Source organism: Oncorhynchus clarkii, chromosome 24, assembly GCF_045791955.1.
Source record: "Oncorhynchus clarkii lewisi isolate Uvic-CL-2024 chromosome 24, UVic_Ocla_1.0, whole genome shotgun sequence".
Lineage (NCBI taxonomy): Eukaryota > Metazoa > Chordata > Actinopteri > Salmoniformes > Salmonidae > Oncorhynchus > Oncorhynchus clarkii.
The window spans coordinates 1,210,741-1,236,059 of NC_092170.1; the positions used below are offsets into that span (position 1 = coordinate 1,210,741).

The 25,319-nt window shown below is 41.9% G+C and overlaps 1 protein-coding gene across 4 annotated transcripts; it reads left to right on the forward strand.

The window, feature by feature from the left end:
- Window positions 1-5,013: 5,013 nt before the first annotated feature.
- On the forward strand, window positions 5,014-13,769 carry LOC139382306 (eukaryotic translation initiation factor 4H-like). 4 transcript variants are annotated; one of them, XM_071126193.1, is made up of 8 exons: window positions 5,014-5,134; window positions 7,291-7,478; window positions 7,572-7,636; window positions 8,445-8,541; window positions 9,433-9,492; window positions 10,049-10,204; window positions 10,646-10,761; window positions 11,785-13,769. In XM_071126193.1, exons 1-8 carry the CDS (start codon window positions 5,070-5,072, stop codon window positions 11,809-11,811), a joined length of 774 nt encoding a protein of 257 aa, XP_070982294.1. In that variant the 5' UTR covers window positions 5,014-5,069; the 3' UTR covers window positions 11,812-13,769. The 4 variants fall into 4 exon arrangements, with proteins under 4 accessions (XP_070982294.1, XP_070982295.1, XP_070982298.1 ...); XM_071126194.1 differs by having other exon boundaries at window positions 5,022-5,134; window positions 7,297-7,478; XM_071126197.1 differs by lacking the exon at window positions 9,433-9,492 and having other exon boundaries at window positions 5,025-5,134; window positions 7,297-7,478.
- Window positions 13,770-25,319: the final 11,550 nt, after the last annotated feature.

Consider the following 25,319-nt stretch of genomic DNA (forward strand, 5'->3'; position numbering starts at 1 on the left):
CCATATGCCTTTTGGCAAACACCAGACGTGTTTGCTTATTTTTTCTTTAAGCAATGGTTTTTTTCTGACCACTGTTCCGTAAAGCAACGCTCTGTGGAGCGTATGGCTTAAAGTGGTCCTATGAACAGATACTCCAATCACCGCTGTGGAGCTTTGTAGCTCCTTCAGGGTTATCTTTGGTCTCTTTGTTGCTTCTCTGATTAATGCCCTCCTTGCCTGGTCTGTGCATTTTGGTGGGTGTCCCTCTCTTGGCAGGTTTGTTGTGGTGCCATATTCTTTAAAATGGATTTAAATGGATTTAATGGTGCTCCGTGGGATGTTCAAAGTTTCTGATATTTTTTTAGTACCCAACCCTGATCTGTACTTCTCCACAACTTTGTCCCTGACCTGTTTGGAGAGCTCCTTGGTCTTCATTTTGTCGCTTGCTTTGTGGTACCCCTTGCTTAGTGGTGTTGCAGACTCTGTGGCCTTTCAGAACAGGCAGATCATCTGACACTTAGATTGCACAAAGGTGGACTTTATTTATCTAATTATGTGACTTCTGAAGGTTAATTGGTTTGCACCAGATCTTATTTATGGTCTTCATAGCAAAGAGGGTGAATACTGTAAGCACCACTTTTCCGTTTTTTCAGTTATTTTTTTCATTTCACTTCACTTCGCCAATTTTTTTTGTATGTCCATTACATAAAATCCAAATAAAAATCAATTTAAATTACAGGTTGTAATACCAACAAAATAGGAAAAAGGCCAAGTGGGTTGAATACTTTTGCAAGGTACTGTACATGGATGGATGCTTCTCCCTCTTAAACAGATGCCATGGTTGCCCTCAGTTGGAAGATATAATCCCGAGCCTTCTGTAAGTTCTATTTTTGACTCTGTCTGCATAATTGCAACCAAACAACATAATTTTCTCCATCTCCTTAGCTATCATACTCTAATTACACAGATTTCAAAACGCGGTCCTCCAGAAAGTGGATAGCAACACTTATGCTGTTCTACTATGTGATATCTTTCATAAAAGCCGTGTTAGAAAGCATTACATACACATACTGACCAGCTCATATTATTGACAGAAACCTGCTACATAGCAGACCAATCCGAACTCATCTCTCGGCATGTCCAGCCCACTCATTATCTCAGCCAATTATGGCTAGCGGGAAGGTTGCTGACTTTTTCCATAGCTAAACCAACTAGGCTAAACCAACTAGGCTCGTAATTTAACCACTTTATTAGTATTTACAGATGGCATACAAGATTGTTATTAAGACAGAGAAGACAGACCAGAACAATAATTTAGTTTAGGGCAGTTCTAATTCAGGAAATCCAGACAAACTTTTCACTGTATGACAAATTGTTACTTCTACCAATATTCTTAATACTAATGTCTAAGACAAATGTCAAAGAGAATAACAACACACAGTTGAAACCATTTTTGCAAATTGGCTTATCATCTTGGCGATCTCACCGCAGAGTTACAGGGTCAGGGAGTTAGATGGCTAATCCTTAGGGAGAAATGCTAACCATCCAGCAGACCCAGTCTGGTGAGATGTGTATTGAAGCAAGACAAGAACAAAACAAACAAAACAACAATTGCATGTTATTTTGGCATTAATACGTGTCACATATCAGTTTGCTAAACAATGTAAAAAATATATATATGTATAATTGAGTTCATAAAGCTGCATACAACCATGGTCTCTTTAAAGCAGCTCCAAAATTCAGGTGTTTCAGCCTAGCTCAGTGCTTTCTGTGGTGGTGGGGTGGGCAAGCAGAAAATAGGAGCATTGCGTCAGTTTTCTTTCACTCATGGGGACAATGCGCAAACGCCTAGCTTCAGTCCTTTAGTAATGGTAGACATCCAAAATGTCAACCCTTTGGGTCCTACAATGGAGTTATATTATATTAAGGTCATTGGCCACAGAAATGCCATCAAATCACGTTATATGTACAGTAGCTTTGGACTGATCATGTCAACATCTTACTTTCACAATCTTAGCTAGCAGTTATAATTATGAATCAAGTCTACTGGCAAATCCTTTTTAATCCTTGTCATATGAAGAGAAATAATGAAGATAAAATATAGATAAAACGTATCGGTGCTCATCGGCCATTGGACATAAACATTACAAAACAAGTTGGAAATCGCAAATTCAACAATGAGACGATTGGAAGGAATTGGCGAGACTGGCTAACCGCAAGCACTGCAACTGGGAAGTCAGACTGGGAAAATACGTGTTGAACGGTCATCCAACTCGAAATTGTAAATATATTTATTTGATGACAAAATGTGTCAAAGAAGGACTGTCACGCACAACAAGGTGAGTCCAAAAATGTCTTGTATGCTGCTGCATAAATTATGTAATATGCCAGGGAGATATGGTCAGCCACATCAGCTTTGTTTTTAAAAAAGGCAGTAAACGAGGCTGAATGAATTGTTTTGCTGCCAAACAAGGCTCCGCTAAAAGCCAGGTGCACCGGTGGTAAGGATTCACTATATTGTGCTGGAAAGAAAGCTCTGCTGTTGGGACAGCTTTATGTAGGGCCTAAATGTTTGTGGGCACCGCTTGTTGCCGTTATAGTACAATGAATGTATTGTTTAGTGTTGTGTTGTGTAGTGGCTTTGCTAGCATGCATCTAAAAAAAAATTGGGGGAGAGTTTGCCCCATCAAGATGTACATGCTAAAATAACCACTGGGCATGTGAACTAAATCGATTTCCATAGTTACCAAAGGGCCCCAGAAGACTGGTAATTTCCCCTTTGGACGGATGACTCACATCGTGATTCATGCGTCCAAAAACACCCTGTCAGTTAAATGAAAAATAAATGAATTAGAATAACAACTCTTGATAACTCCATAAGGAAATAACTGTATCCCATGAGGCAGAGGTTCCCAAACTTTTTATAGTCCCGTACCCCTTCAAACACTCAACCTCAAGCTGCATACCCCCTCTAGCACCAGGGTCAGCTCACTCTCAAATGTTGTTTTTTGCCATCATTGTAAGCCTTCAACACACACTCTACGATACATTTATTAAACTTTTTTTTACCTTTATTTAACCAGGTAAGTCAGTTAAGAACACATTCTTATTTTCAATGATGGCCTGGGAACAGTGGGTTAACTGCCTGTTCAGGGGTAGAACGACAGATTTGTACCTTGTCAGCTCAGGGGTTTGAGCTCACAACCTTCCGGTTACTAGTCCAATGCTCTAACCACTAGGCTACGCTGCCTAGTGGTTAGAAAAGGATTTGCCAGTAGATTGTCGACTTGATTCATGATGATGACTGCTAGCTTTTCCCACATTTTGATAAATTACAGCTGTCACGCCCTGGCCTTAGTTATCTTTGTTTTCTTTATTATTTTGGTTAGGCCAGGGTGTGACATGGGTGATTTATTGTGTTCGTCTTGTCTAGGGGTTTATTAGATTAATGGGGTTGTGTTCAGTTTAGTTGTCTAGGTAAGTCTATGGTTGCCTATTGAGTGGTTCTCAATCAGAGGCAGGTGTTTATCGTTGTCTCTGATTGGGAACCATATTTAGGCAGCCATATTCTTTGGGTATTTTGTGGGTGATTGTTTCCTGTCTTTGTGTTTTATGCACCAGTTAGGACTGTTACGGTTTTCACATTTATTGTTTTGTAGTTTGTTCATGTTAAGTGTTTCTTATAAAAAAAACATGAACTATATATAACCACGCTGCATTTTGGTCCGCCTCTCCTTCCCAGGAAGAAAGCTGTGACAACAGCCTTATTCTGAAATCGATTAAATACCCCATAATGACAAAGCAAAAATAGGTTTATAGAAATTTTTTCAAATGTATAAAAAAAAACTGATATCACATTTACATAAGTATTCAGACCCTTTACTTTGTTGAAGCACCTTTTCTCTTGGTCTGAGAGTTCTTTAGGTGCCTTTTGGCAAACTCCAAGCGGGCTGTCATGTGCCTTTTACTGAGGAGTGGCTTCTGTCGGGCCAATCTACAATAAATGCCTGATTGGTGGAGTGCTGCAGAGATGGTTGTCCTTCTGGAAGGTCCTCCCATCTCCACAGAGGAACTCTGGAGCTCTGTCAGAGTGGCCATCAGGTTCTTGATCACTTCCCTGACCAAGGCCCTTCTCCCCAAATTGCTCAGTTTAGCCGCGCAGCCAGCTCTAGGAAGAGGCTTGGTGGTTCCAAACTTCTTCCATTTAATAACGATGGAGGCCACTGTGTTCTTGGGGACCTTCAATCATGCAAAAATGTTTTGGTACCCTTCCCCAGATCAGTGCCTTGACACAATCCTGTCTTGGAGCTCTACAGACAATTTCTTCGACCTCATAGCTAGGTTTTTCTTAAATCTTAAAAATATACATTTTTTTTTTTATATATAAGCAATTTGAAATGATTTATACATTAAAAAAAAAATAACTTTTATTTAATTAGGCAAGTCAGTTAAGAACAACTTCTTATTTACAATGACGGCCTAGGAACAGTGGGTTAACTGCCTTGTTCAGGGGCAGAACGACAGATTTTTACTTTGTCGGCTTTCACTTTTACGTTTGATACTTACAGTATAATACGTTTCGCAAATTCATAACATATTTTACATTTGGTATATTCGCTTCACATAATACGAATTGTAATTCGTAACATATCACACTAAAGGAATGTTTCAGATTTAGGTAAAGAATAATACGAAATGCTCTGAGACCATGTTGGCATGGTGTAACTATCTGGGTTGGTGGTAGGCCACATTGATATTCCTTTGGATAATAGCACGGAGATAGTGTTGGCTAAAGGCCTATACTTCTGTACAAATTGTCTAACATCATTATGCACCTGTTTCTTACAGTAGTAGTATGCCCAGCCAGGATAAATGCCAATATCCAGATACAAAAAAACGAATGACACTGGGGTTGGATCTTGTTATTTTAAATTAGTTGGGGGATTTGAGGGTAGCTAACTTGTAGTATCTATCTGACTGTGCAAAAGTGTTTTATGGTTCAGGCACTGAAAGGACAACTAAAATTCAGCTACCCCTATATTGAAGGACCTTTCGACACCCAACTGCTTTCTCCGACAGCAATCTCGGCAATGGCGGATTACGATAACTACGATGACCGAGATCGGGCTTACGGTAGTTTTGGTGGAGGCAGAGGGTAAGAAAATACCTGGACGAATAGAATGTGTCAGTATTACCGTATGGTGATGCAAGAAAACGCACCGATGCCTCACTTTTAAGCAGGGGCTTGTTCGAAATTCTTCTGAAAGATAGGCCTGGGTTCAGAACACGGGCCAGACAGTGCCAGTGGCTAGCCTCTCACCGCTGTTTTGATGAATGGGAAGCCGGTATTGAGGGCGGGGAAAACTCGTGGATTGACCATAGTTAGCTACTTCCAGATGTGCGTGTGAGATTTTCCATTACAGAATGTTAGCGACTTATTTATGTCGGTTTGACAATGCATATTATGACATGGTTATGATTGCAAGACATTTTATAATTCTCAGACTGCCAGCATGGCACTTGGCGCCAGCATCTTGTTAAAAAGCAGCCCACATGGGCTACATGTTGTGCTACTACTAGCAAGTCAGGGACTGCGTTGAATGGCCAAATCGGGTGATAACAGATCGAGATGTCAACATGCGCCATTCCCCGAAATCGTTATCAATACATAGCATGTTTAGCTAGTTGGTTAGCAATCATTTATTCAATGCACAAGTCGTTTGATGCATAGTTAGTGGTCACGTTAGCTAGCTAGTGCGCTCGCTAGATTAGCTTGTGATAATTGCATGACGATTTATGCGGAGAACTAGCTAGCTACCTCTGCTAACTAGTCTAGTTTGGGCCCAGTGCGCCCTGCATCCATTCCTATCTAGTTTGATGCGCGCACTCGTCAGCTAGTTAGCTAGGTTTGAACGATTAGCAACGCATTTAACTAACATAACGTGGGCTAACGCGTGCATTGACACCAAGCATTCAATACAGAACATTGTAAACGTTAAGTGCTGACGATGTTGCGGCAATACTAAAATATGTTCTGGAACTCAATCCAGCTAGGTCATTTAGCCAGAAATTAAAAGTGGCATAATCAACGAAAACACTTGAAAATAGACTAGGTTACTACCGGCATAAATTACATCAAGTTAAAATATTATCCCTTGGATAGGATAAACGTAAATATGGTCATAATGAAGATCTGGGTTTTATCTGTCTGCCAACACTTGTCAGTGACATTTAACGTTAGTTGTTGTAATCATATTCTGCTTTAATTGATTCATACAGGAAAGGAGTTGGCGCCCTTGATCCTGAAATACCGGAGCTAGTGTTGTATCTATTGGGCTACTTGGCATACATTAATTTGACACCATGGCCAAATAACTACAAATGATCACCTTAACTCTTATCAACTGCTATGTAAGATCACAACAGCCAACATGGTTATTTTACAAAAAATCACTTGCTCTCCTTGCTAATTGTGGGAAAGATCTATATGCCCAAACTCTCTTCTTTGGAAGACCCTTTTCAGTTGAATGCATTCAGTTATGCAACTGATATCCCGTTTCCCCTGTTGGGGCCTATAGCTAGGTGGCTGTACATCTTGTTTCAGCCTGGTCGCTCAGTTTGCTTTGACACCCGAGGAATGCTGCAGGCATGCAGTACCCCATCTGCATTTCTCTCAACCCTGTCAGATTGGAGTGCTGTTGCCAGCAAGGGAACATGTTCCTTGAAGTTTTGGCAGTGCCCCACCACTCCTCATGAGGAGCATACATTTTTTTAAACATTTAAATCATTATAGCAGATGCTCTTATCCAGTGTATTCATAGGGAAAAAGTTCAGTAGGGAAAACAATTACATAGAACATTCATTGCAAGTAGACCTTTTTTCAAAATGGCTGTTATCAGTGCACAGGAACTTCTGCTGTTCATTGAGAAAAATATTATTTGTCTTTGTCAATTCTTTCTCCCTTTTCCAGACAGCCCTGTCCTATTTCCTGTATTGTATGTGCAACATGTATTTTCCTATGGTATCTGAGCTGTAGATCTTTGGTATTTTGATTGTTAATGGATCTGTCCAAGTGTACATAATTTATGGAAGGCTCAGTTAAAGTCAGCTGAAAAGTATCACTGCACTACCTCTGTGCCACAATTTTGCCTGTGACTCAGTTAATGTCCCAATTATCAACCATAATCTCCAGCTCAGACTCTCAGCCATTGATGCAGTAATTCTTGACCAGGAAAAATTCAGGGTCCTGTACGTGGAGGCGTGGCTATCTCTTGTAGTCTGTTCTCTCATGGAAGTGTTTGTTTCTGGTAGACCCAGAGGTGGCAGTGGACCTGGTGGACCCCGCAAGCAGAAGGATCTACCCACAGAGCCCCCATACACAGCCTACGTGGGCAACCTGCCCTTCAACACAGTACAAGGAGACATAGACGCCATTTTCAAAGACCTCAATGTCAGGAGTGTTCGACTAGTCCGAGACAAAGAAACAGACAAGTTTAAAGGTGAGCAAGCACCTGTTTGTATAGAGTAACAAACATCACAAGCCACGGCAACAGTTTTGTTTTTCTTTTTCGTAACCAATTTTCTCCTTTCAGGTTTTTGTTATGTAGAGTTTGATGACTTGGAATCCCTTAAAGAAGCTTTGACGTATGATGGTGCTGTGAGTACCCACAATTAGTTTTCTCAAGTCCTCATTTGTATCTGGTTCATAAATGTAAAAGGGATACTGTGGTTCAGTGTTGTCACAATATTCAGTATCACAGGACTGAATTTACAGTCGAAATTATGGAAACTAACCGCTGTATGTTTTAAAGCTATAGCACAAACTATTTAACATTTAAACAAGTTCTTAAACTGAGACCTCAGCCTTATGACGTGGCCATGAGCAGCAATGTGAACCAAAGATATTGCATAGTGGAACTGATGCAAGAGGCTCCGCTTGTGAGCATTCACACAGAACATCTGCGCATGTGCATAGGAGGTCACTTCACTTTCATACAACGTGATGGCTGTGTGACAACCGCGGAGGAGATTATCCTCTGGTATTGCCCTTTTTTTGTTTTGCAAATCATCCCGATACTTCTGTTTATTCATGCATTGCTGAGTATACCTTAAAATGACCGTACAGTTCTGTCTGCTTCGTATAGAAAATCTGAGTATTGTGATATGGGTATCGTGACAAAATAATAAATTATGCTGTTTTTTCATAAAATAAATAAAACTGTCTCCAACTATGATCAACTTAGTTTGTTGTGCACCTTTCATAAAATAGATTGCTGTCCAAAGTGCTTTAAAAATTAGCGCAGTGACGCCAAATATAATTTTATAAAAGGGACAATTTAAATACAGTGATGCGTCCAACAGTGATATATTTGTAGGACATAAACATTGTTGGAAGCATTATCAGAGAAGTGGACCACGTTGTTTCATTTCCTCCTAGTGCTGACTTGTGCCTTCCCCCTCCCCAGCTCCTTGGAGATCGGTCACTCAGGGTTGACATAGCAGAGGGCCGAAAGCAAGAGAGGGGTGCCGGAGGATTCGGCTTCCGGGGGAACGACAGAGGAGGTACCTGCTCGCGCTCACTGGAATGCTAACGTGTTTGTTCCTCCTACTGCTTAGTATATTTCTTAATTATTAATAGGTAGTATATTATTACAACTACAAAGAAATGTCAATTACTTATGTCAGCTGATTCAGTGTTGATCTCTTACATTCTCTAATGAGTCAAGATGAGTTGATTTGTGGATGGACTTAACTGTAAATATTAATATGAAGTAGCAATAACTCTTGGCCTAGATTTGAATAATTATACATCTTTAATATTGCCCTGAGACTCATCTTTCACCATCATACTTAAATCCAAGGCTGTCTTAAAATCTGTCAATTATCAGAAGTTTTGCTGTTCTGTTTGAGTTTGCTACCTCCTAAGCATACAGTGCATTCCACTTATAAGAGTAACGAAAGAATCAAACATTTGTGGTCATAAAAACATGACAAGATGCTTGTACATCACATTGATAGATCAATGGATTATGGAATCCGCAATAATCAAATCATCAGTCCTTATAAGTGTGCATTGCACTAGTACTACTACCACTACTGTTGTCTCTGTGGCCTTATTCTTGTATGTCACTACATATTGGGATTTGAGCATTTCTGGCACTTTTCATAATGTATCCATTCACACTTACTCACTCACCTTTCTCTCCTGCTTCCTTTTCTGTAGTAATAGTGTCTGACCTGTTTAGCTCTACAACCCTACAAATTTGAGCAGCTAAACTAAATATTTTCTGCCTTTAATTTCCTAACCAAAGACTTCAACTAGCTGTCTCTAGAAGCACTACTACTAACCTAGGTCCTTGGCTAACCAGCACTAGGCCCTTGGGTTCCTCACCCCTGCCTTAGCCCTAAGCACCACTCACCACTATTGTTAAAACTGAGCCCTGTCCCCTGCAGGCCGAGGGGGCTCTCGTGGAGGTGGTCCCAGAGGAGGTTCCAGAGACGACTATGAAGGAGGTGGGATGAGCATTCCGCTGGTTTAGCCAGTCCCCAACCGGTCATTAAATCAGGCCCAGTTTGAATCCTGCAGTTTAAGAGCCAAGCAGTGCAGTTGGTAGAGTGAGCACCAAGCTAAGGAAGCAAACCAATTGCTCCCATTTTTTGATGCTTGAATCTGCAGAATAGTTTGATATAAGCAGTATGTAATTTCTTCCCCCATAAGAATTCAGTTTTTTTTTTGCGATTTACACAGGTATTTTTTCCCTTGGTGCATTTTGTTTGTTATCCCTCTGTTATCACTCATACAGGAGGTTCCTCATTCTCATTTGTCACCTTACAGGGCTGTTCCAGGTGCTGGGCAAGGACGGATATTTAATTTAGTTAGATCTGCAATGTTTAGAATGTTACTGATAGGAATGTGGTGTTTAGAGCTCACAAGATTCCTTATCTTTATTCTACGAGCTAATCATGTCTGTTCTACACTAAACTTTATCTGAACGTTCTGTAACATTGCACTCCTGCATGAGCCCAAGGCGGTCTAAAATGTATTTTCCCTCTGCATCTCCTCCTATAGGCTACAGAGGAGATGACGACTTCGGACGAGGCCGAGGAGGTGGCCGCGGTGGTGACCGAAGGGGGGGCGGTGGAGGAGCAGGCATGGGGGGACGCTACAGGGACGGCGGCCCACCACCGCGCGCTGGAGCGGATGACTTCAGAGAACCCTCTGACGGTGTCACAATCTCTCTTATCACATATAAAATACTCTAGACCAGAGGTACTCCCAAGTGTGGAGTTTTCTTCTTTTTTTTCTCCACTGTGGTTGGTTAATTGATTGATAGATGTCACTGATTGGACAGACTCCTCAACTGGTGTCCCAAGCCTGAATTCGTCCCTGATTTAGGGGAGAATATTGAAAATAAGCAGTACTTCTGGCATCAAGGTTTGAGAAAAAGCACCCTAGGCAATGTTTAGTCATGGAAGAATGGATCCATTGAAAGGGATTTTTTGATGACTTTGTTTTGTTACAGTACAGCTTTTGTGAAGGTGTCAATATTGACCCCCTCATTTAATCTCCCAAAAAGCCCTGAACCCAGTGGCCACCTATTTGATGTGATAACATTTGACTTGACCAGTTAATCATGTTAGTAATTTTTTCCTTTACTTTCCACAGAGGAGAGGGCACAGAGACCACGGCTTCAGCTGAAGCCACGCACGGTGGCTGCTCCGCTAAACCAAGTTGCCAACCCCAACTCTGCCATATTTGGCGGAGCCAAGCCGAGAGAGGAGGTAATTCTGAAAGACAAACCTTAAGAGATTGACCAGGCCTCAGAGCCCGGGAGGGAAGGGCAGGGGGCGGTGTAGAAAAATGCAACAATGCCAACGGGATACGTTAACGTCTTTCGTTAGCAATCCTTTATCGGAGATGACAAACTGAATAAAACCCTCTGAGTGAAATATTTATTCGAGACGGAATAAAAACAAGATGAGAACACACATACTCTTGGAAAAAGAATACAACACACCAACACCCAAAGAGCAGCTTGTGAATGCATGTCAACTGTTAACATGGTTTTTACGTACACCTCTGCTTCTGTGACTAGTGCCTGCTTTGTCTGTAGTTCTGTTGGGAAGGTCCATTCACATGTTGATTGCAGTAAAGAATGAATACAATTGAGCTGGAAAGTAACCAACTTTTCAGTATTTTTAGTAGTGTATTTCACTGTGATATTTGACCCTCTGTGTTGGAATTGAAGTGTCTTGACTCCAACTCTGAAGTGGTTGTTATGCTTCCATGTGGGTAGGCATTGATCCCCACAAGAATTCTGCCCCTGTTTACAAAATCAATATAACATGAATTGTTAGAATAGAACGGTTTGCGCTGATGGTTTGGTTCATGGCAGTTGTGGCTGAGCTTCTGTAGGGAGTCCAGAAGGTTTTGTTATCACTGTTGGTCTACACAACACCTTCATTGTCTGCTCCCCTCCTACACACACACAACACAAACAAGAAACCTTGGTCAGAAATGTGCTGCTTTTGTTTCAGTTTTACCCCTTTGACTTCCAAATATAAATTGGCGTTATGTTAAAACGCATTGTTCAGCCATATGTTCAGTTTGGGAACAGTGCAGAAAGTAACAAACAGTTGTTATTGGTGGAGCTGTTAAGGTCATTGTATCTGCTTAACTATCCAATTGTAGTGTAGAAGTTGTTAACTATTTTGTTTCAACTATTAAATCATTTAACATTTCCCCTGGAATTGAACCTGTCTAACCATAATGTTTTTTTTTTTGTTTGTTTCCCATTCTCAAAGCTTGAAAAAGAGGCAGATAAGGAATAGATATATCCCCGTGGCTGCATTATTCTGGAAGTCTACTCTGGATCTACTGGCTTTGTTTACCAAAAATCTTTCAAAGACTTCACCCAAAGAGCTCGCTGGGGAGTCAGGCGCTGGGTTCCTCTTTCTGCTTGCTAACACAAAGCAGGCCTTCATCTAATTGGTAAAAAAGCAGTTGGACCCAAGGCTGCTGTGAGGGGCAGGGGCCAGGCCTATGTCAACCTGACCCGTACCCCACACACATCAAAAGGAACTCGGGACAGGGGCTTCAGTTTGGTTCTGTTGCCTTTGGGTAAGGACTTTGATGTGTCATTTTCTCTTACCTTTCCCAAGGCATCCTTTGTGTTCACCAAATTATTTGCAGTTTTAGACATACAGCTGTCAAAAGGCTGTTCCTTTGGTGTCTTTTATATCTTTTCCTCCTAAATTTCTGCTCTATTTGTGAAATGATTATCATTTCAGCTTCAAATTTCCACTGTCTTAAATATTAAATGATAACATTGCCAAGAGAACTGAATCCTTATTGTTGTCTCTCAATGTGTATTTCTGGAACCTGATTTTGAAAGATTTTTGATCTTAGTCTGTTAAATCCAGGCAAAATGGCTTCCTGCATAATGGAGCGATGCCGAAAGTGTTTTAGATGAGCGGCTGAAGCGCACACTAGATTAAATCAGAAACATGGGTTATTGCAACGGTCTCGATGTCTGGCAACTTTTGACTTCCACATCTTAATAGTTAATATGCATTTTATCAAAAAAATGGATCACTTAGACACTGCAAAATGTACTACTTTAACAGGAAACTGAAAAAAAATCAATTGCTCTCATTTGTCCCATGGAGACTGGCTAAATCTAGTCTGCCTACCAGTAGATTGTGTGGGAGGATGCTTTTGAGAATGTGTTGCAACCATTTTTATTTGCATTTTACTGGTTATGAAATTTTAGTAAGTGATACCTTGTTCTTACTGTACTGAAAGATCTGTTTTTTCTTTTTTCCTACACTGTTTATGGCAATAAAATGTATCATCTTACATTAATTCTTAATGTGTTTGAATGGGATGGGTGAATAAGTAAAGGCAATGAAGTAGTTCTCTGAGAACACAAAGCAATGTGAACATAGAAGAAAAACATTTTAATTTAATGGAGCAGGGCAGGTGTTTTGAAAAAGTTAACTCTGTATGGAACATGCATACATGTCCATTTAAGTTATTATTGAGTATTCCCTACAAATTCTTTCTATGTTCGCAAGTGTCTTTCTGCCCACATTAGAAACAATGTATTGCATGCATGCAGAGAACCTAATTCCTCACCCTCAATGCTTTCCCCACATGATTACAACATAATGCAGAGTATATGTAGAATACCGTTTGGAGGCCTGTTATGCTCGAGGTGCAGGGACCGGATCCTTTTCAGTGTGTGTCTGAATGCCAGACAGAATCTTTGTTCTGAATTTATGGTTAGTTGAACTTTGAGAACAGGGGTGTATTCATTATGAACGGTTTAAGAAGCAAACTGAGAAACAATTGTTTCTATTGGACAAATTTCAGGTAGGTCCCACCCTGTTTTTATTTGCTTCTGTTTAAAACGTATTGCAACAATCGGTGTAATGAATACGCCCCCGAGCAAGAATGTTTGCTTTATTTTGAATAACCCAATATGTTTTAAATTGGCCATTTGTTTTGCAGAGTAGATACAGCTGGAAAAAAACAGGGTTTGGTATTTTGAACAATCTTTTAATAAAACAATTGAACTGTCTGTCACTGCTTACATGAAAAGGTTGGGTATTTGTTTTATCTGAAGGAATTACCTGTATCAAATGTCAAATCTAGCATGAAAAACAATTTCACATTTAGTCCTTTGGGGAACAATCTTCAAAAAGGTCAAAGTATTAGGCCACTGTGTTGACCACATTTTGTCAATAAATCTTCACTAAACACGTTTTGGTGTGTCAAGTACAACACATTTCATTGCCTGCTGACTCTTTGTCCAATAACTTACATGGCTTGTCATGCATATTGCCATTGTGTTCTTGGCGATGTCTGTCTGTGTGGACCTTACTGAGATTGTAATGTTAAGAATTGATATGTTCTGTCAAACCTTTGAATGGCTTTCTGAAAGAGGAGCCAATGAATATCTGGAAGGATGCAGTAGAGTTGAGGTAGTATGAAATAAACTTGTCTTGCTGTATTTTTATTTTATTTATTCCTGTCTACAATGTTCTGAAAGATGCATCCCTAATGGATATTTAGCATCAAATATTTCAGTTTTGCAGATGGAAATTAGCCTGAGTGCCAGTATGTGCTGTCATGTTAACTCATTGTCATGACAAAATATACAGCAATGGAGTTTGCAATGGAGCACAAACAAATCTGGGACCGGGCTAGATGGAAATGTTTGACAGATTTATATTCCGCATGAGAAGTCTTTATGTTCTGCTAGTTTCAACCCTTTCAATAAGCCTATGGTGAATATAGGCCTACCCCATGTGAACACTCACATTTGTATGCACAATACCAGGGCCACAAATAGGCAAACGTGGAAGGGTGCTGATATGAATGTCATGAATAGGTCTGACACTTTTATTTTACATATCCAAGAAAGATGTTTATTCTACATGCTGTATTTCCATCTGAATGTGGCACAACGTTTTGTGTCCTGCTGAATGCAAACCAGTTGTCATCGACTATGGTGAACAGCCTGGAATTGAAATTGCCATAAAAGGCAGACTCCACACTTCCAATGAGATGTATGGGGATGCATCGCAAACTCTAGGTAAACCCCACAACAGTGTGTTTGAATAAAAGTGCAGGGAGTTTTATAGCCTGCTGGTGCAGTGATCAATTTGCAGGTCCTTTGGTATTCAAACTAGGCAGGTACACATACAGTTGATGAAGTATCTGAGAGAGACTGCTCTGTAGTGGACCGCAGATGTAGCGTGGAGTTCAATGTGAAAGAGGAAGTGTTCTGCTTCTTTGGCTCAGTCACTTTGGTCAGCCAGGCATGGATACAGAGGTGGACCCAGATCCAGCCAGTGGAAACGGAGGTAAGCAAGACTATCTGACCACATAACTTTATTTTAACCCAAAGGTTTTGGTGCACGGTTTCCTGTACCTAGAGTAAATACTCCTGGAGTATTTACTGAGCAGTCTTTTTTTTAATGCATGCCAGAAAAGTCACTACATAACATATTAATTGGACTATAACGGTGACAAAAAGTGTGCACAAACTGTTAGGGCCTACATAAAACTGTCCCAACAGCAGTCCCAACACCTTACCACTGTTTCACCTTGTTATCAGCAGAGCCTTAACTGGCAGCGAAACAGTTCATTCAGTCTCATTTACTGCCTTTAAAAATCCATAGCTGATATGGATGGCTAAATCTACTGACAATTGAGATGTACAAGATTCTTACAATAGTAGCTAAATCTACTGACAATTGAGATGTACAAGATTCTTACAGTATTCTTCCTGTACACCAAGTAAGAACCAAAGGATAAATAAAGGGGGTATATAAGCAGAGAAAGAAAGCTCTGACAATATTCAATGACATTTATCTAAAACATGCTATTGGCTACATGTGCAACACCAAGTCAGAACAGTAGGCTAAATTAAAAAGGAGCAAATTATTAGGGTGAGGCACATGGGCTACTAACAGCTTACTACACAACATACACTTAGTATAACTTTTTTAGCTACAGTATACATAGAGTACAAGTCAAAAGTTTGGACACATCTACTCATTCAAGGGTTTTTCTTTATTTTTACTATTTTCTACATTGTACAATAGTAGTGAAGACATTAAAACTATGAATTAACACATAGATAATCATGTAGTATCCAAAAAAGTGTTAAGCAATATATTTTATATTTGAGATTCTTCAAAGTAGCCACCCTTTGCCTTGATGACAGCTTTGCACACTCTTGGCATTCTCTCAACCAGCTTCATGAGGAATGCATTTCAATTAACAGGTGTGCCTTGTTAAAAGTTCATTTGTGGAATTTCTTTCCTTCTTAATGTGTTTGAGCCAGTCAGTTGTATTGTGACAAGGTAGGGGTGGTATACAGAAAATGGCCCTATTTGGTAAATGACTAAGTCCATATTATGGCAAGAACAGCTCAAATAAGCAAAGAGAAACGACAGTCCATCATTACTTTAAGACACGAAGGTCAGTAAATCTGGAACATTTCAAGAACTGAAAGTTTCTTCAAGTGCAGTCACAAAAACAATCAAGTGCTATGATGAAATTGTCTCACATGAGGACCGCCACAGGAAAGGAAAACCCAGAGTTACCGCTGCTGCAGAGGATGAGTTCATTAGAATATCTGCACCTCAGATTGCAGCCCAATTAAAAGATTCAGAGTTCAAGTAAAAGACATCTCAACATCAACTGTTCAGAGGAGAATGCGTGAATCAGGCCTTCATGGTTGAATTGCTGCAAAGAAACCACTACCAAAAGACCTCTTAGAAGAAGAAACTTGCTTGGGCCAAGAAACACGAGCAATGGACATTAGACCGGTGCAAATCTGTTGAGTCCAAATGTGCGATTTTTGGTTCCAACCGCTGTGTCTTGTGAGACGCAGAGTAGGTGAATGGATGATCTCCGCATGTGTGGTTCCCACTGTGAAGAATGGAGTAGGAGGTGTGATGGTGTGGGGGTGCCTTGCTGGTGACACTGTCAATGATTTATTTAGAATTCAAGGCACACTTTACCAGCATGACTACCACAGTATTCTTCATCATTTGATTTTCAAAAGGACAATGACCCAACACACGTCCAGGCTGTGTAAGGGCTAATTGACCAAGAAGGAGAGTGATGGAGTGCTGATGACATGATCAGATGACATGGCCTCCACAATCACCCCACCTCAACCCAATTTAGATGGTTTGGGATGAGTTGGACGGCAGAGTGAAGGAAAAGCAGCCAACAAGTGCTCAGCAGACTTGAAGGAACTCCTTCAAGACTGTTGGAATAGCATTCCATGTTAAGCTAGTTGAGAGAATGCCAAGAGTGTGCAAAGGTGTCATCAAAGCAAAGGGTGGCTACTATATAAAATCTATTTTGATTTGTTTAACACAAAAATCTCTGAAACTGGAAACACTTATCTCTCTCACTAGTTTATAGCACCAGCTGGCAGAACAGCTCACAGATTACTGCACCTGTACATAGCCCATCTATAATTTAGCCCAAACAACTACCTCTCCCCCCTACTGTATTTATTTATTTATTTGTTTATTTTGCTCCTCTGCACCCCAATATTTCTATCTCTACCTTGCACATTCTTCCACTGCAAATCTACCATTCCAGAGTTTTACTTGCTATATTGTATTTACTTTGCCACCATTACCTTTTTTTGTTGCCTTACCTCCCTTATCTCACCTCATTTGCTCACATTGTATATAGACTTATTTTTCTACTGTATTATTGACTGTATGTTTATTTTACTCCATGTGTAACTCTGTGTTGTTGTATGTGTCGAACTGCTTTGCTATATCTTGGCCAGGTCGCAATTGTAAATGAGAACTGGTTCTCAACTTGCCTACCTGGTTAAATAAAGGTGAAATAAATAAAATAAATCAATAATTACAAACAAAACCAAATTTGGTTTAGCTTTTTCAGCAACAATGAAAGAATAGGTTCTGTAGTGCCATCGTTTGTGGGTAAGTTAAATGTTTAAATGTTTTTCTACTATTTCTGATGGTGTCATAATACCAGTAGGCTGGTAATGCTGTTAGACACTAATCTCTGTAACTGGTGAGCAAGGGCCCAAACCAACTCTTCTTCTCAGTGTCTGGACTTTGTGGAATCACCAGTGCACTGCCCTCAACTAGGCATCAGCTCACCCAAACAAATATTCACTTTATCTGACTGAAAAATAATTTACTTTACTTGCTTAATTCATTCTGTCCCCATTTCTTTTACACACCAATATGTAAAATATTTGAGTTACTGATCTGTTCTATGTTAAATAGCAGTGGCTTTCATAATAGGCCTATAAAATGCATGTGTTTGTCTATTCCAGAGGGTTTCAGTCAATGACGAATGATTGTTGACAGAATCCGTAAGACCACACTCAGTCAGCTGTATAAGGAAATAAGCAAACAGGAAACCGCTCACCCAGAGGCGGTGCTCCTAGTGGCCGGGGATTTTAATGCAGGGAAATCAGTTTTACCTAATTTCTATCAGCATGTGAAATGCGCAACCAGGGGGGGAAAAAGTATAGATCACCTTTACACACAGAGATGAGCACAAAGCTCTCCCTCACCCTCCATTTGGCAAATCTGACCATAATTCTATCCTCCTGATTCCTGCTTACAAGCAAAAATTAAAGCAGGAAGCACCAGTGACTCGGTCTATAAAAAAAGTGGTCAGATGAAGCAGATGCTAAACTACAGGACTGTTTTGCTAGCACAGACTGGAATATGTCCTGGGATTCTTCCAATGGCATTGAGGAGTACACCACATCAGTCACTGGCTTTATCAATAAGTGCATTGAGGACATCGTCCCCACAGTGACTGTACGTACATACCCCAACCAGAAGCCATGGATTAGAGGCAACATTTGCACTGAGCTAAAGGGTAGAGCTGCCGCTTTTAAGGTGCGGCACTCAAACCCGGAAGCTTATAAGAAATCCTACTATACCCTCCGACGAACCATCAAACAGGGAAAGTGCCAATACAGAACTAAGATTGAATCGTACTACACCCGCTCCGACGTCCGTCGAATGTGGCAGGGCCTGCAAACTACTACAGACTACGAAAGGCAGCACAGCCAAGCTGCCCAGTGACACAAGCCTACCAGACGAGCTAAATCACTTCTACGCTCGCTTCGAGGCAAGCAACACTGAGGCATGCAATGAGAGCATCAGCTGTTCTGGACGACTGTGTGATCACGCTCTCCGTAGCCGACGTGAGTAAGACCTTTAAACAGGTCAACATTCACAAGGCTACTGGGCCAGACGGATTACCAAACTGCCCAGCCCATGGAAAGATATGCAAGAACTGTTCAAAATACCATCATTGCAAAAAGTGTGTTGTTCTGCCCCAGGTACTAGCTCCACTCAGAACAGGCTCATATTCTCCACTCGCTCTCAATATGAACACACAGAAATCCGAACTGTCTCCACCAACCATGTGTCATTCAAGACATGCACTGTGCAGCTGAGCGAGGTGGGTTTGCCTTTGCTACTGGATATTGCTCAACCTTGCCACTTACTACAAGTTTTTCAGTAACCTACCACTCCAACAGCTCTCCACTGCCCTGTGTGGGTACTGTAGCTCCAAGATAGACATTGCAGGCACCCTACATATCCCAGTGTACTACGGTGCCAAGCATCTACCGCCATTCACATTTTACGTTGCAAAGCACAGTGCTAAACTCCTGGGCCTCGACCTCTTCGCAGGCTTGGAGATGACTGAGAGATGACAGTGGGTCTGCTATCGACCAGGCTACTGTCGTGGGATAATTAGAATTTGTTGGTAACATATGTAAGATGTTTTATATTTATCAAATGGGTGTAAGTTAATTCTCATCAGAATGGTATTTTTGTGTAATTCTGGTTGCAGTTATCTGTTCTATGTCAAAACTAAGTTGCCTGGGCCGCTGAGAGGGGAGAGGTCAAAGTATCATCGTGTGTAAACATGTCTTTTGCTCCACTGTGTGTGTGCCAGTTCACTCCCTAGTTTTCCCATCGGAGATGGCAGTGTCTGGAATCATTCTCCTCTCCGTGAGCTTGTCCAGGATTGGTTGTATTTAGAGTTGGTTGTATCTAAATGACAATTTGATATATGCCTGTTGATATGGAGGATTTGGTTTATGGTTTCACGGGTTTGGGAAAGGAGACAAAGCTGAACGATGAGTTATGTCTATGCTGTCTGACTATGTGTGTCTTTGCTATTAAAGGAACTCAGTTGCATTGTAAGGGGACTCTCAGAGGATTCACTGGGAGACACTGAATTATCTGAGAGTCACAGGATTGTGATAAGAGCTCATATAATTAAAGATGGACTTTTATAACTAACTCTGACTTGTGTGTGTGGTTTGCTCCCATGATTTGGTAAATAGAGGAAATTTCCACGACACTACCTGCACCTGACAACAGAACTGGCCAGCTCTGTTTGATGGACTGGGCTGCCTCACAACCTTTACTCACAGGTCCCTACTGAACCTGGACGTGACCCCAGTCATGCAGCCCCTGCGGTGTATCGCCTTTGCACTGTGTGATGATGTCACAAAAGAGCTCCAGTCACAGTTGGAGGCAGACATCATTGAGCCAGTCAACACTGCCCCCTGGATTTCAAACTTGGTCATTGTAACCAAAGTCAGGTGGAATCCAGACCTGTGTGGATCTCCATGCTCTGAACAAGGCTGTCCCGGATAAGTACGCCTTGCCTACAGCTGAGGAGCTGACCGCACAATTTCCCGGCTCCAGGGTTTTCACAAAGCTCAACCAGCGTCAGGGTTATCTTCAGGTACCCCTCCACCCAGCCCGCAGAGACCTTCGTCACACACGCTGGTGTGTTCAGATACACACACATGACTTTTGGACTTAGCTTCGCCCCCAACTGCTTCCAGAAGGTGATGAGTATCATCCTCGCTGGAATACCCGGGGTGGCAGTCTATCTGGACGACACCGTGTTCCATGGCCCCGACCTCCACATGACCATCGACTCCACAGAGTATTCAGTACTCTACTGCAGAACAACCTGACCCTGAATGGTGCAAGTGCACCCTTGCAGCTCCAGCCATCGAGTTTGTGTGGTTCCGCCTGTCGGCCAAAGGCATTTCCCCGCTTATGCCGAACATTGAAGCAGTTCACCACATCCCGGAACCTACCTCAGCCTCTCAGGTGGCCTCATTCTTGGGCATGACAGCCTACTACCTCCGGTTTCTGCCCCACTACTCTCAGACCACAGCGCCCCTTCGCCAGCTCTTCAAGAAGGACGAGCCATAGGCTTGGACTGCGACCTGCTCACTGAAGAGCCACAGTCCCAGTCTTGGCTCACTTTGACCCCGTCTGTCCCACCAATGCCACATGTGATTCCTCAGCTGGAGCACTAGGAGCTGTCCTCTCACAGCTGCAGAATGTCATTGAGAGTCCCGTCACCTTCGCCTCGAGGCCCTGAGCCCCACTGAGCAACAGTACCCTGTTGGTGAACGAGAAGCACTGGCCTGTGTCTGGGCGTGCAAAAGGTGGCACCTCTACCTGTATAGCTGGCTGTTCACGCTCCGAACCGACCACCTGTCCCTCACGACGCTACTGTCAGCCTCATGAACTGGCCCACAAGCCACTTCAGCTGCACAGATGGGACGACCGCCTCAGACAGTATGACTATCAGCTGAAGTTCACTCCGGGGAGGGATAGCACGGCTGCAGACCTTCTCTCACGCTCAATCGACACTCCTACTCCAACCGTCTTGCCAGACGACAACGAAACAGAGCTTGTACAGCTTGCACTATTTCCCTGGCACCTTTCGCCAGGGTGAAGCATGAATTTTCTTGCTGGGAAGAGTTCTGTGTCTCTTGAGGGTTTTGCACTGCAGTTCCGAGTGGCCAGTGTGCGCATGTTCTATCCATGGCGCACAAAGGCCACTTGGGCATAGTGAAGGTCAAGCAGCAATGTTGAGACCTTGTGTGGTGGCCAAGCATCAACCACGACATTGAAGCCCTGGTCGGGGATTGTGCTGTATGTCTCCTCAGTGGAAATACAGGAAAGTCCCCCTCCCCCCATGCAGCCTCTCACAAAGCTGTTCCATGGCTATAAACACATACAGCTGAACATCTTTGGCAAGATCCATGGACGCGCAGTCCCTCACTATCAGCGCTTCCTGGTGGTGGCGTATGACCGCCACTCTAAGTGGCCAGAAGTTGTGTTGGAACTGTCACAGCACAGGCCATCGTGGACATCCTAGACAGCCTGTTCACAAGGTGGGGCCTACCCCTCACCCTCACCATGAACAATGGGCCCCAACTAACCTCTGCCGAGTTCTCCTCCTATCTCAGCAACAACAGATCTGCACTGCCTACTACAGCCCACAAGCTAATGGAGGGGTGGAACGCTTCAACCAAACACTGAAGAATGGTATCAAAGTGCACCTGGTCCAGGGGTGCACGTTCCAAACTGCCTTAAACCAAACGCTAATGCACTACAGAGCAAGCAAACACACAACAACACAGGTCTCCCCGGCATCTCTCATGCTAGATCGTGAGATGGAACTTCCACTGGACAGACTCAGAACACAGAGCATGGCTGTACCGGCGACTAGGTCACCCAAGCAAAGCAGGTAGTAACCAGGCACCAAAGAGCAATGAAACAGCGTTTCGACAAGGCACACAGGGTGAAGATTCCGATCATCCAAGTGTCAGACTGGGTTTGGGCCCAACGGCCTCAGCGGTGCAACAAAATGGTCTCATTCTGGTCGGACCCCTTGCAGGTCAGTCGACAACTGGGGTCCGCCACCTTCATGCTAAGCAATGAATTGCGCTGACACGCCAGCCGCCTCAGGAAGGTCCCTGGCCCTCAAGGAATACAAATTCCCACTCCTCTTTCACAGGCCAGCACAAAACAGACATACAGGCCAAGGACAGCCCTTGATGGATCTCCTCCACTACATTTTACATTTACATTTTTGTAATTTAGCAGATGCTCTTATCCAGAGCGACTTACAGTAGTGAGTGCATACATTTTTGTACATACACCCACTACTACCACCCAAGCGCCAGCCTCTGTGGGCTCCCCAAGGGCCAGAGCCAAAAGCGGTGGTGGCTGAAGAACGGTCTATGCGGGCACGAACTCGCCCTGCTCATCTTGAGGACTACTTAACCTCCTTCCATTCTTAGGCTCCGTTAGGTGTCTTAGCCTGTCTAGTTTGGAGAGTCATTGTTTACCTCTTCCGTTTAAGGGTTAATGTTTTTCTCACAGGTATCACTCTAGGTTCTTTCCCTATGGAATTTTTTATATATGGTATCAGTCCCTGGTTTTGGAAAAGGGGGGAAATGTTATGTATGGTATGACGTGCTGTACGTCGTACTGTACGTTGTTATGGTTTACGACAGTGTGCTGCTTTACGTACAAATGGGTTGTCAGAATGAGTGGCACATGTCATTAAATGTCAGAGTGATGTACAATGTGAAACCGTGTAGATGTGCGTTCTTCTACAGCTAAGCTAGATATAACACTACTGTGGCAATTTGATCATAATGCAGAGTGGCCTACCACCAGAGTGGCCTACCATTAAAAACAATGGAGAAAATGCATTGCATAACATTTTAACATGGATATAGCTGTTCTATCATTCTGCCTACAGTAGCAGCCAATGTGTGGTTTTCAATGTAGGCCTACGTTCCATGACACTTTTGAAAAAAACATGCAGGGCTTGACATTAACCTGTTTATCTCCTTGTCCTTTAGACAAGTAAGTGATTGAAAATGTTGTGTTGTGTGGTGCAAGAAATCACTTTACAAAATAAAATGCATTATTATTCCCATAAAATTATTACAGAGAATCAGACAAATTATGCTATTCAAGACTATTTAAAAAAAAAAAAAAGAAGCTCTTTACCTGACTCACTTTTCAAAGATATCTAAAAATGTTTTGTGCTTTTGTATAGGAAGCTCAAAACACAGATGCGTTCTGCCTACAACAAAATATCTTGCATACTTTGTTATGTTTCGGTATGTTGCACTGAAAGTGGCTAATATTTAATTGATTGAATCGCAATTACCACTGTAAAGGGAAACGTTGATAGTGTTAACAGGGAAAACTCTAGAACAGTTGTAAACAAACTTTTCTGAGTCAAGATCACTGAGTCAAATGCATGCCAAGATCTACCGCTCAGATTTTGTTTTGACTTGACTTAAAACGTATTCAACATTAACCAATTAAAAACAGTACTGTAGCAATTAGGTTTGTGAAGTAAGCTACAGGCCCAACACATTATCCCCACATATTGGCTTTGCTTGAATTGTTGAATACGGACATGTTTTTAAATTATATTTCAAAATTTGAGGTAGGCTCTATGATCACACCGGTAACATATTTGTTGTTGTATTGTGAAGCACAGCTGAGTGAGTATACATTTAAATATTTTTTATGTTACTGGGCTGGTGGTGCTTGGTCAGTCTCAGTGGAGGGAGAGAGCAGCAGACTAAGGGTCTGCCACTCAACATCCCTCCACTCTCCTTTTCCTCCACTGACACTGACCAAAAAGGGACACCGACTTCCAGCTGATGGCATAACTCGAGTCGCACCAAATTATACATGCCTCATGCACAAATTCATGTTGTTACTCCTATGAACAGAGAAAGTGAAATATTCCTTGATATTAAAAAAGAACCAAGCCACTAATAATAACAACAATGCAAGCCTATAGATACACTTTACTACTCATTCATTACTGCTGCAGTGCTTGTTGTAGCGCTGAGTGGAAATAGTAAGAATGTACATTTTATGGCTTATAAAAGTGTTGAATAAAAAGTGTTGACAGTGCTGAGTAAGAACTTAAACATAAACTCACTTAGAAATACAGAATCTCTTTGCTGTAGTCCATGACAGTCTCCCTCTAGTCATGTTTTTAAACGTTTGGAAATCTCACAGTAACAACTTTGCTGTAGCTTTATTTTATGCCTGCTACGTTACTGCAGACACGGTCTTCTGAGCCATCGGTTTGGCCAGCGGTTGCACTATAGTGAACTTGATTTGCTCTCTGGGACCGCCGGGAAGGCAACGTTTGTACCTTCAGACATGAAATGGTTCAAAATGGCAACAGTTCAGGGCAGCTGAATCGCGTGCACCTAGCGTCAACAGGCGGAGAAGAAAAACAAATACATATATAGAAGCACATGGCTTTTTCGTTGGGTTTTTTACATAAATGTTTGGCGATCAACTAGGAATGGTTTGCAGATCGACCGGTTGGTGGCCACTGCTCTAGAAAATCGAGTAAAGTTTAATCTCGTGCTTCTCTCTGTTGGATGAGAGATATTTCTGCGCGGCAGTCTCGGGGCTACCTTTAGAGAGAACATTGCTCACATCTGTAATCGCTGCCAAATGTGTGCATATTTATGTAAATTTGATATTTTTGTAAATGCAAAAATGTATCTTAACAATTTAAATTTGTCATTATGGGGTATTGGGTGTAGATGGTTTTTGAATTCAGGCTGTAACAAAAAAAATTGGAATAAATCGAGGGGTATGAATACTTTCTGAAGGCACTGTATGATGGGATATACCCTTGATAATCATCCTTTGCAGTACTATGTTTTACTGCTACAACCAAATAGTGGCAGACACATTCTGGATAACCAATGGGCTTACAAAGTGTGATATTTATTTGCAATGTAATTGATGGCATATAATAACTTTAAATTGTTGAGGACTCTATTGATTAATCGCGCCGTTTTATTAGTGTCCACCAGAGGACACTACTTCCCTGGAAATAAAATGCTTGCAAAACTTATGAAAACTTTCGTACGTGTCTGCATTCAACTAGCGAGTCGAAATGTACGTGCACACGC

Bases quoted from the DNA above. Each gene is read 5' to 3' on its own strand.
- LOC139382306 (XM_071126193.1), top strand. From the start codon at position 5,070: ATGGCGGATTACGATAACTACGATGACCGAGATCGGGCTTACGGTAGT. The intron at 10,205-10,645 runs GTGTCACAATCT...TACTTTCCACAG, and splicing joins CTTCAGAGAACCCTCTGACG to AGGAGAGGGCACAGAGACCA. The intron at 10,762-11,784 runs GTAATTCTGAAA...CCATTCTCAAAG, and splicing joins GAGCCAAGCCGAGAGAGGAG to CTTGAAAAAGAGGCAGATAA.